Source organism: Candoia aspera, chromosome 1 (genome assembly GCF_035149785.1).
Source record: "Candoia aspera isolate rCanAsp1 chromosome 1, rCanAsp1.hap2, whole genome shotgun sequence".
NCBI lineage: Eukaryota > Metazoa > Chordata > Lepidosauria > Squamata > Boidae > Candoia > Candoia aspera.
The window spans coordinates 338,092,952-338,105,428 of NC_086153.1; the positions used below are offsets into that span (position 1 = coordinate 338,092,952).

The 12,477-nt window shown below is 46.9% G+C and overlaps 1 protein-coding gene across 1 annotated transcript in view; it reads right to left on the reverse strand.

The window, feature by feature from the left end:
* Window positions 1-334: 334 nt before the first annotated feature.
* LOC134487499 (transducin-like enhancer protein 2) overlaps window positions 335-12,477 on the reverse strand; it is a 44,352-nt gene continuing 32,209 nt past the window's right edge. The window contains exons 14-20 of the mRNA XM_063289338.1: window positions 10,817-10,893; window positions 8,068-8,317; window positions 6,352-6,599; window positions 5,741-5,888; window positions 3,905-4,055; window positions 2,473-2,549; window positions 335-787 (exon numbers count right to left, since the gene is read on the reverse strand). Of these exons, the coding sequence (XP_063145408.1) occupies window positions 680-787; window positions 2,473-2,549; window positions 3,905-4,055; window positions 5,741-5,888; window positions 6,352-6,599; window positions 8,068-8,317; window positions 10,817-10,893 (1,059 nt within the window). The 3' untranslated portion in view covers window positions 335-679. The remainder of the gene's footprint in view (window positions 788-2,472; window positions 2,550-3,904; window positions 4,056-5,740; window positions 5,889-6,351; window positions 6,600-8,067; window positions 8,318-10,816; window positions 10,894-12,477) is intronic.

Consider the following 12,477-nt stretch of genomic DNA (forward strand, 5'->3'; position numbering starts at 1 on the left):
CCTGGAAGGAAAATGGTGCCAAGTGGACAATGCCCCCCTCTTGGTCCTGTAATTTCTGAAATTATTCCACTCCCCCCTCCCCCCCCAAAATAGCTCTATCTGCATGGCCTAAATGCATTGAATCATTCAGGATAGCCTCCGCCGCCACTTTTTTGCCTGCACCCAAAGATGAAAATATGGGCCTTAGGGTGCATTAGGGTGGCCGGAATGTGGGAGGGGCTGTGATTAGCGTGGTGCGGATTGGCCGCTCAGCTTGTCAAACACAGGGTCAAGCTGGTCTTCTGGTCTCTTCTGGGGGCTCGTGAAAAGATTTTGCTCAATCGGTGACCTCAAAGGACTGGTAAGGGAGGTCCCCATCTTGCCAGGATGCAGGGAGAGCTTTTCCCAAAACACTGCTGAAGGAGAGCCTGAATCAGCCCCCTTGCTTCTTGAGAGGAGAAAAATGTCTTCCTGAGAATCTCAGCTTTTAAGTTTCTAGTCCTCATGCATCTGCAAGGAGGGTTGGAAGCGCCCAGGCCATTTCAGCACCACAATCTCCCAAGCCAGGGGGGGAAATACATTTTACCGGAGGACGGAAAGCGTTTGGTTGTCAGCAGGGAGAAAGGACCCTTCCTTGGACTTTCTCATCCTCCTGGCCATCAAGGGTTAGGAATGGGGAAGGTTCAGGAGTGCCCCCTCCTCAGTACACCAGTTCGTAAACTGTGGCTTTCTTGTCTCCTGATCCGGTCACAATAAACTTGTCGTTGGCCGAGATGTCACAACTCAGGACGGAGGAAGATTCTTTGGACTGCAAAAAAGGTGGGGAAACAAGGAGAAGAGGCAAGGAACGGTTTTATTCTGCTGAGCTTCATGCTTGGGAACTTGATCTGATTTGCACAAGATGTCTCGCGTGGCAACTCCGATTACTTGTGCCTCCTGTTGGCAACCTCTGGTGCCCCCAGACACAGCGAATAACATCCTGAACCAGCCCTGGATTAACCATTAAGCAGAATAAGCAGGTGCTGAGGGCGCCAAGGGAAGGGGGGGCACCACAGAGCTGTTTCCCCCAGCCACCATGCCCTTAATTCTTTCACTGCCACACTCGACTTTAATTGAATTTTTTGTAAGGGTCCTTATCTTCAGTGTTCAACTTTAATCTGCCTGGTTAAAAAAACTTTCTCTTTGGCATAGTGAGTGACTAAAGGCTATAAGTTTGAAGGTGTCAGGAGATACCACATTTGCATCCATCTCGTGATGTGGCAGTTTCGCTACTGTCGAGGGGCACCAGGGATGGGTTGGGCTTAAGTCAGCCTTAATCCACCCCTGCCCTGAACTGTTATTTGCAGAGCTAAGAGATTGTCCCTTGGGTCACTTTGGAACACATAAGAAAGTTCAAGGTGGTACCAAAACTCGCAAAAACTTAAAGCAAGAACAGCGACCCTGTGGCACATCAGATACTGCTGAATTACAATTCCCAATATCCCTCATCACCGCCACTGGGGCTGCTGGAAGTTGGAATTTGGGAACAACAAAAGATGACAGATCCCCCAGGTCTCTCTTTAGAGATTTATCTTCTACGTTGCTATCGTTACCGGTCCTCACATTTATGACCTTTGCATGTCTGTAAAGCAAAGGAAAACTGAAGTCGGATTATAAGCACAGTCGTGGTTTCACTTAGCAACTGAGTTGCTGATCCCAATTGTGGTCGCTAAACGAGGACAACCTGTACAACAGGCCACCATATAAATCTTATCAATAAATAAATTTGGCCCAATGCTCAAGAAGAGCCTTCTGTATACTTGCTGTGGAGGAAGGAGGCAAGCAAGATGCATCAAGTGGGATTTTTATGCGCTTGTTACCACGCATAGCTCTTACAGCATGTCAAGATGGGTGAGGCAAATGTCTCTCCTCCACCTTTCCAGGAAGCTGCTAGAAATGTTATTCACTAGGATGCCCTTGTCTTCTGAAGTTGCTGCACACACCCTTTTTCCCCAACCTGCTTTCATGAGACTTTTTGAGGCTTTCAGGTATACAAAGCTGATGGTTTATCACTTAGGAAAAGGTATGATTAATATTGCAGACCACACCTTTGCTGAACTGATTAAGTTTGCAGTTCTGAAAAAAATCAGGATTATCTGTTTTAGGGCTGGGAGAAGCTAAGCCAGTGTGGTGTTCTGAACAGGCCAAGTTTAAACAATGCATGGTTTGAGCAACATGCAAAACCCATTTCTAAGGGCAAGATGGTGTATGGTCAACATCATCCCCATTGTGTCGCTAAGAGCAGGTGCCTGGAAAGACGCCTGAATATTAGTGCTGAATGGAAAGTCCCAACTTTCTATGGTAGCTCTAAGAGGCGATCCACCCTTCGACTTGGGCCCTCTTAAAATCAAACCTGGCTGACCGGATGGTCTCCTTTCCCTCTGGAAATCCCACAGCTGTTTTGTATTTTCTGCAGAGAGCAACAGAGTTCAGCCAGCCCTTGGTCTCCTTTACCTGAAAGATGCTGGCACCGTAGGGAGTCCGCCAGGCGTTAAGCAGATTGTCTTTGCCCGTGCTGATAAACCATTTGCCTGTAGCCAGAGAGGAGAGGAGAAACAGAGAGGGGCTTGGGTCTGCGTGCAAGAACATGATGGCTGGGAAGGGGAGGGAGCCAGCTGCTGAGGTCGCAGGGGCTCTTCAAGAGCTCTGGGTCTGAAATAGAACTACCGCAGGCCCAGCCCTACTTGTCTGATGCTCAGAGATAGACTGCTTTGGGGCTTGGATGTTTCACTTGGTTTTTTTGGATTAATAAGCTTCCGCAAGAACTTTGAAAGGGGTCTGGTTGGGCAGACCAAACATCTGCAGAGCTTGCTGCCCTGTTTGCAAGCAAACATCCGGGGTCCTGAGAAAAAGGCCAAATGAAAGCCAAGATAACGAGGATACTTGGAAAACAACCTCAGGCCCCAGGATTCAAAAGGGAAGAGAGGTCACTACTCAGGAAAGCTCCAGTGAGAGAGGCCATAATGAATAAACTTAAATCATCCTATTCCACCAGCACTGTTGGAAGATGGGAGGAGATGGGCAGGGATAAATTTAATTAATAAGTAAATAAATAAATATGTACTTCCTGTAGTTTCTTTGTACAGGTAGTCCTCGACTTACGACCACAGTTGTGACTGGAATGTCCATCACTAACCTATGTGGTCATTAAATGAGTCGCACCCAATTTTATGACCTTTTCTGTTGCAGTCGTTAAACAAATCACCATGGTTAAGTGGGTCACATGGTTGTTAAGCGAATCCATCTTCCCCCATTGGCTTTGCTTGTCAGAAGCTGGCTGGGAAGGTTGCAAATGGTGATCATGTGACCCCAGGATGCTGCAACCATTGTAAATACATGCCAGTTGCCAAGCACCTGAATTTTGATCATGTGAGTGCAGGGATGCTGCGACAGTCATAAGTGTGAGGACCAGTCGTAAGTGACTTTTCCAGTGACATTGTAACTTTGAACAGTCACTAAACAAATGGTCGTAAGTCGAGGACTATCTGTAACACAGAGCCAATCTATTGGTGTCAGGACTTCCCTGGTGGGCACTTCTTGTAAATTTATCATCATAATACAGCCATCTTTCTTTCCCCACACAAGGGCCGCATTCAGACAACACACTGAACGTGCTAATTGAATTAACCCACTGGGGGGATGGCCCAATGCACTGAATCATGAACATATCCAATGGGTTGCTTTGCACTGCTAGGCCACCAAAAAATACCCCACCAAAATTTAAAAGAACCGAGCTCACTGTGGTGCACAACCGTGACTTGCAGGCGAGCTGGCTAAGTGGGTTGTGTGAATGCAACCATGGTGATGACCCTTTTCTAAGTAAGGTAGCCTGGAGCTTAGCCAGCAGCCTTGCCTTTCTTACCCACGCAATTGCTCACACACCTACCACAGGAAGCAAATTTCAGGGAGAGGACGCAGCTCTCGTGAAGGTGGAGCTGGTACTTCTCGGATTTCGTCACGTGGAGCATTTCGACGTTGCTGCTCTCCATTCCGACTGCCAGCCACTCTCCCGTGGGGCAGTAGCCCAGGGAGAAGATCTGGAGAGACAGGAGGAAAAAGACGGGGCCGTTTAGAATCAAAAGGTTTGGGACTGAATGATGGTGCGTTTGAAACACACAAAGCAAAAACCACAACCAAAGATTCTAGTCCTCATGGTTGCAAAGTTAACAGCAGGGGGGGAATCCATTTGCATAATTCACTTAACCAGGCTAATTCAAAGTCCAGGGGTTGCATCCCTACAACATGCTAAGTTTAATTTTTTTAACCTTCACCTGCTTTGGGGAAGGGAGTGACTGACGGTGTTGTATGAAATCAGCCCTTGGGGTTTGTTGTGAAGATGGATTAATTCAGCAGTCACGTTAAGCATGTTGGGGGAATACAGTCTGGAAGGCACCAATGGGAGATCTGGGGCATTACGATGGGAAAACCAGGTTTGATTCATGCAATGCACCAAAAACAGGTTGAGTGGTTTGTGGTATGTGAACTTAAATGCAGTGGGAACCAGATCTGTACATTAATCCAGAATACAGATTGTTGCTTGGGTATAGCAGGTTTTGGGAAGAGAGCTATTATGCTTAATTATCCTGGGTTTAAGGTCTAGCATATTGTGTGAGCTGAGCCCCCGAACCTCCTTGAACTGCAGCCCTCCAGAGCACAAAGCGCCCTGCACGTTATGCCATCTGCCATGCCGTGTAGATTTCATCCATCTTAAAACGTAACCAAACATATAAAATGAGACAACGATCGTGCATTAAAATGAACCATGTTAAGCAGTGGCTAAGAGGCTGGTGAGGCTGAGACAGTGAAGTCAGTTTAATGTGCATTAAAAGCTGCAACAACTGCACCAGGTTTGATACCCGAGAAGGATAAAAACACGTTTAATAAAACTACAGGTGGTCCTCATTTAACAATCACTCGTTCAACAACCATTCAGACTTACAATGGTGCTGAACAAGGGGGACTTACAACTGGACCTCATACTTACGGCCATCACAGTGTCCCCACAATCACGTGACCATGATTTCCAATGTTCCCTGCTGGCTTCCCACAAGCAAAGTCAATGGAAACAGTCGCAGTCACGTGAGGTCTAGTTAATGACCTGCACGATCCTCATTTAACAACAGCAATGGGGGCTGCCAGAATTGCTGTCACTAAGCAGCACAGTCACCTGGTTTTTCAACTTACGACCATGTTGCTTAACAACAGTTTCCAGTCCCAATTAGCATCATTAAATGAGAACTACCTGTAATTACTCGCTTACCAACTGCCTCGTTTAGCAACCATTTGAAGTTACGACAGTGTAAAACAAACAGCTTTATGACCAGTCCTCACAATCACAACCGTCATAGCATCTCGCAATCATGTGATGGCCATTCACATGCTTCACAACCAGCTCCCAACAAACAGACTTAATGGAGAACAAGGAAGTAAAATTGCAAGTCATGGTCACGTGATGTCTAGCTTAACGACCACAGCGATTCACTTAACGACCGAATGGGAAGTGAAGTCGTAAGCCCATCACAGTCACATGATTTTCCGCTTAGTGACAACGTTGCCGGTCCCAATTGTGGTCGCTAAGTGAGGACTTCCTGTAATCACACCAGCCTCCCCAGCACAAGTGTGCCAAGATCCCGCCCCTTCTCAGTGTCGACTGGTTGCTGCTGGAGACCCCACCCACCCACAGGCCATCCATCGAAAGTCTCCGCCCCTTCCCCCCGCCGACCTGGGAGCTGAAGTCGTGCTGCTGCAGCTGCCGGCCCTCGCGCAGGTCCCAGCAGCGCACGGTGTTGTCCAGGCCCCCCGTCCAGAGCTTGGTGCCATAGTTGGAGATGTCGATGCAACTCGCCCCGTCCGTGTGACCCTGGAACTGCCTGCAAAGGGGAGGCAGAAGCGTGCAAGAACTCCCAAAGCCTTATCTGTTTCCATTCGATCATAATATCCTTGCTCTAATTGCCTTACGTTTCCGGATTTTACAACTCTGTATGAGGTGGGCCCCCCAACACGGAAGCAATGCAAAGCCAAACCGGCTTAAAGTTCTGGGAATCAGCCCCACTGAGCTCCGTGGGGATGAATTATGGGTACACGTGAGCAGAAGATCGATCACATACGGAACAAAATGGACGACGATGGAGACAGCAACGGTGCAGGTGACTGAAAGCTTTCATTGCATTCTTCCTCAGGCTGAAGAAACGTGCTGGTCCTTCTGGTTCTCAACTGAAGAAGGATTTAGAGAAGGGGGCCTGCATTCCCTCCTGAACACTGACCACTTGTGTCCCACCACTGAACTTCTAAAACAGCCTTGGGAAGCATTGAACTAGACATCCTGGATCTCACCTAACCATGGTTTGGTTCTGCAGGTCCCAGACCACAATGTTGCCGTCACTGCAGCAGGAGAAGCAGACTTTGGCGTCGGGGCTGATGGCCAGGGCGTAGCAGGCGGGGGCTGAGGAGGTCAGCTCGGCCTTGATCCGGGGGGTGGGGGCCGCCAGGTCCCAGATGGACAGGGTGCTGGCCTCTCCCCCAACGATGAGGCTGCGGCCGTCGGGGAGAAGCTTGCAGGACCGGATGTAGTTGTCTCGGTTCTGAAGAGAGAAAGGCGGGAAGTTATATTAACCATATAGCCCAACTTCCCACCATCCCAACCCCTGGAACCTCTCAAATCATCAGGAACGTGGTTTCGGAAATTATCTACAGTCCTAAGGACTAGAAACTTGGAGATCTTTTTTGCACCGAAAGCACCAATCTGGAAGAAGCTGGCTTTTATATCCACTGTTGCCCAGTGTTTGGCTGGATGCTTCCAGCTCAAGCTTCCTTGCTGTTGTTCATTTTTAGGAAGAGATTTTAAAGGAGAGTTCAAATTATGGCAGTTGAAAGTGAAAAATACCTCATCTTCAAGGCATATGCTGCCTCAGTAGCAAAATATTGGTACCAACTGCGAACTTCTCAAGGTTTGGCTGGGATAGATGTTCTTAGGTTTCAAAGACCCGATTTTATTTTCCTATTACTCATGCATATACAGGTAGTCCTCGCTTAATGACCACAATTGGGACCAGAATTTTGGTTGCTAAGTAAAGCAGTCATTAAGTGAATCTGACCCAATTTTACAACCTTTTTTGCTGTGGTCATTAAACTAATCACCACAGGCATTACGCGAACCACGTGGTCATTAAGTGAATCACGCAGTTCCCCATTGATTTTGCTTGCCAGAATCCAGCCGGGAAGGTCGAAAAAGGTGAACATGTGACCATGTGATGTTGCAATGGCCATAAACGCAAACTGGTTGCCAAGCGCCCAAATCTTGATCACGTGACTGTGGAGACATTGTGACGGTCGTAAGTGTGAGGACCAGTCACAAGTCTTTTTTTTTCCAGCACCGTTGTAAGTCAGAACTGTCACTAAACAAATGGTTGTTAAGCAAGGACTACCTGCACTGCCTTTCGTCAAAATAGCTTTATGACTTGCTGAATTCAAATAACCCCCAACAACAACCAACCACACAACATCACTCAGTAGATCTTTCAAAATGAAGCTGTTAGAAAACAAATTAGAAATAGCATTCAGGTTGATTTCTAAAAGATAGTAAATTTAATGCCAGGTGAATCTTTCTCTGGAAAGAAAGCATTCCCCAAGTGGAACGATTCAAATGAAAAAGCCGCCCCGGGGGGGGGGGTGTCACTGCCCCAAAAAGGGTTTGTACTTCTGTAAATCTCAGCACTGCTCAAATCTTGTGGTTTCGTGTTTTGGCAATGCTATTTTGGCCTTTATGGACTGAATTCACATAGCACGCTTAAAGATCCAGCAGGAAATTGGTTTATTTAGTCGCATAAGTGTGATGTGAGCACAGCCAGTACTTGGCACCCAAAGCTTGGATCCTGAAAACAAAAAAACGATCCCATTTTCAATCCAAAGATCGGCCAAACAGCTTGCACGAACAAAGCCAACAACTCTTCAAATCAAATCACCGAGCTGGGCAAAACAGCGGTAGGATGACCACAAAAGGGGTTGCGGTTTGGATTGTCCTGAAAATGAGGCTTTCTTCCTCGTACGTACCAGGCAGTCCAGCTGGGCCACGGGGGTCTTGGGGCCAGGCTGCCCCACGTCCCACACCTTCACGCAGCCCTTCCCCCCCGTGTAGACATGCTGGGTGGAGTGGCTGATGGTGACAGCGCAGACCACCTCGCCATGGGTCAGTGTGTGCAGCTGGCGGGCGTGGCGTGGGATGCCAGAGCCGATCAGGGCATCGGGCGGGAAGGGCACCGGCTGCATCTGTCCGTCGGCGCTGATGTGGAAGGAATAGGCCCTGTCATAATCAGAGAATTAACCACTGTATTTGAATGGGAAAAGATTTCTCTTTATTCTTCACACGAGCCAGTTTGAACTAGTGGTAACGGTGCTGGGTTAGGGGCTGAAAAATCTGAGTTCTACTCCTGCTTTAGGCTGGAAAGCAGCTGGGCAACCTTGGGCCAGTCCCTCTTAACCAGGGTTTCTCTCAACCAGAGTTCCAGGGCACCCTTGGGTTCTGCGAGTGGTCACGAGGGGTTCCCTGGGAGATCACGATTTATTTTAAAAATTATTTCCAATTTGGGCCAGTTCACATTAAAGAAGTAAGCTGCATTCTTTATTTTTAATTGTGAATGCATATATACAGGCCTACCCATGAAACGAATAGAATAATTTCGTTCCTCCAGGGTCAAAAGGCTGAGAAAGGCTCCTCTTAGCCCCAGGAAGAAGGCAAGGAAAAACCATTTTTAAAACTGCCACCTAGGAAACTGCACTTAAGTGTCAACAGCTGGAAGAGACAGCAGGCAAAGGAGAAATGGGGAGAAAAAGCAGATGAGGCCTCTCTGCCAATCTGGTCTCACAGGGAAAGGGGCAAACCAATTCAATCCAGTCTGCTGGACTGGGGGAACACTAAATCCCAGTCCAGCACTTTGGCAGACTTCCGAGGTCGGCCTGGTGAAGAAACCGTCACCGCAGGCACTCCAGGAATGTTAGTTTATTGTTGTAGGGTAGAATAACAAGGATCTTCAAAGCCCAGCCAAGTTTCTTTTCAACAAAATCAAGGCTGGGCTATTTTGAGTTTCCGTCTCATGCTTCCATTTCTGGACTGGGTCATCTCTTCTCTTCTCCAAGTCCCCCTTAATGGCTTGCTTCTTTATCCCCTTAATGGTTCTCTCACACCTTCTCCAAATTCAACTTTAATTTCTTTTAGGCACTTGCCTATCTGATCCGCCAAGACAAAGTGATGAGAGAAAGAGACAGAATTTGTCAAACTTGACAACTTTGAGATGGGTGGACTTCAACTCATGCTGGCTGGGGAATTCTGGGAGTTGAAGTCCACCCATCTCAAAGTAGCCAAGTTTGACAAACACTGGGCTGAACCAATCCAATGTCTTTGTCAGGGAATTCACAGACCAGAACACACCTCCTCAAAACTGATTGGCCGGAGGGGGCCAAGCCACACCTAGTGCTGCCTGGCTGGCCAATGGAGAAAAGGCTAGTGATGGCGAGTCTTAACATTACTCACATGGTCCAAGGGATAGTAAACATACACCCCGGAGGAAGGTGGGAGCATCTTTTGACCCAGTAAGAGTGATTGTATGCTGCCAGAGTCACAGATAAGGAGTTCTAACTAGGTTAATGGCTAATACTGCCCAGAGTTGCTGGGAGCTGGGGAGCATATAAATTTAACTAATCAATTAAACAAATAATAAAGTGTATTGTGAGAATGGGGTTTTAATTTAACAGGATCTTAATTTGATTGCCCATCCATCATAAGTTTAATAATTTTCCTCTTCTATCACATTCCTATCCCATATTTATGTGGCCACTCAGAGTCAAAAATGACTTGATGGCACATAATCACATAAAATTTTTTGATTTGGGACATTGTTTGGAGGGTCCAGAGGACCCTGGGGCCTTCGATCACACATCCCTGGGTTAAAGGAACAGAGTTTAAGAAGAGGAAGAATTTAAGCACGGAGGACGAAAGTTTAAGAATTTTAGAAAGCTGCAATCAGTAGAACTGGAGAACTGATATTGAGATAATGGGAAATCAGGGCAAGCAGACTGCAACCCTCTTGGGCTCTTTGCAGCTCTGCAAATTGCTACCACTGTGGAAATAAATGAGGGTGTAACTCTGAGCCAGCTTTAAAGAGCTGAATTCGGAGCAAGAGTGGAAAAACCATCCGTGTCTCCAGGTCCAAGTGCCTGCTGGAAGGGATTACAATCTGTTTATGCTGCTGGAGCAGAAGAGACTCAAACTTGAGGTCTTATTAAAGAGACTGGTCCTTTCAATGTGGACAAAATGGAAAATCCTACCTTGCACCTTTGCCCCCCGCCCAGAATAACTTCCCCGCACCTCTCGAATCGTGTTAAGAGCAACCCTAGACCAGAGGTCTCCAAAATGGGCGCATGGACCCAGAGGGTATGCAGAAGGATCCCCTGGAATACTGAAAGAAAACACGAGAATGTCTGTTTATATTTATCCCACTCTTTTTAGATTTCTGTTCTTTGGAGTATGATTTTAGTAGTCGCATAGTGTGTGTATAGAACTGATAAGTAAATGAACACACGTGTGTGGGAGGTGCATGCTCAGATTTTTTTTTTTAACTGATAATCGTGCCTGATTAAAAGCGGTTGGAGACCACCATCCTAGGCCTCCCAAGATTGCCCATTTTAAAATTTTTATTTATTTATTTGTTTGTTTGTTCGATTTCTATAGCCACTCATGCTTGTAATCCACCAAGAAAGTCACAATTTCCTTTTCTCCCAAACGCCTCCAGGAAACCCAACTTACGGCTTGCTGCTGGAAACGGCAGGGAGGGAGGCCGAGATGGCGGAGCCACACAAATGCGGGTGAGATTCAAAAGCCACCTGTGGAAACCAAGGAGGGAATCAGGGATCAACCAGGGCTCAGGATGAAAACCTGTCATGTCTTCGGAATCTTTAACTCTTGGCTCTCTGGATCAGGGGAGGTAGAGAGAGCCGTCTTTCCAAAACGCTGCAGACCTGCTACCACTTAGGAAGAACTGACAAAGAGCCAACACTTTGCAATGCAACACCCCCTCTTCTTCCTCAATGCATCCCCTCAGCCACCTTGAACGCTCCGCACAGCAGAAGGGCAGAGGCATAAATCAAATGGATTAATATAGTCAAAACCATGAGGACTAGGACCTTGCATGTTCCTTAGAAGAAGGAGCAAAGGTCTGGGTCTTAAATGTTTTACCTCAGTGTTTCTCAACCTTGGCAGCTTTAAGATGGGTGGACTTCAACTCCCAGAATTCCCCAGCCAGCAACTCCCAGAATTCCCCACCCATCTTAAGGTTGCCAAGGTTGAGAAACACTGTTTTACCTGCTTGTCAAACTACACTCACAGGGGAAGGGACCAGGCTGCCACTGCACCCATGCATGTATTTTTTGGAAACCACCGAGTTTGGTTCCTGTTACCCACTTAGTTCAAAGTTAAGCAACTTTTCTCCAGTTAGAAGACACCCCTTCTACTTTTTTTTCCCAGGCCTTGGAGGTTGCAAAGGCGTGGTGGTGTCACATAGGGCAGCTCTCTATTGAAATCTGCAGCCTTTTGGGGCACGTTTTGCAGCCACTACTTGGCTGATTTGCAAGTAGCTGTGCTGGTTTCATTCTGGAAATAATTTTTGAATAAACCTAGCAGAAGTTAAGGCAGCTGTTTTACTTCTTAGCTTCTCTTTTTAAGAAATGAAAAAAAAAATGCAGTGTTGAAAACTGCTGCTTTGCTGTTGAATATTGGCCGTGTGATGGCGAGGAGCGGCCACCAAAATGAGGTTGGGATTGATCTATTCCCAATGCTGGTTTAAGCACCTAACAATGGGTTTCACCTACAGCTCACTTACAACTTTGGCATTTATAGAGTGCTTTAATAAAAAGCTTGTTTCACCATTTAAAGAAAAAAAAACCCACAAATGCAGGTAGTCCTCACTTAACAACCATTTGTTTAGTGGTGGTTTGGACTTACAACGGTGCTGAAAAAGCCAACTTATGACTGGTCCTCACACTTAGGACCGTTGCAGCACCTCTGCGGTCACATGATCACAATTTGGGCACTTGGCAACCGGTTCGCATTTATGACCGTTGCGGCATTCCTCAGTCACATTGTTGCCATTTTTGACCTTCCTGGCCAGCTTCTGGCAAGCAAAGTCAGTGGGGAGCCATGTGATTCACTTAACAACCACGTGGTTTGCTTAATGCCTGCTGTGATTCGCTTAATGACTGCCGCAAAAAAGGTCATAAAATTGGGTCAGATTTGCTTAATGACCACTTCACTTAGCAACTGAAATTCTGGTCCCAATCGTGGTTGTTAAGTGAGGACTACCTGAATGTCATTCAATGCACATGGCCAATTGGTCATTTTTCCTCTTGCAGACTGATGATGGGAAAAAGCTTGATCCCACCAGGCATCATCTCATTTTGCCCCCTCTTAAA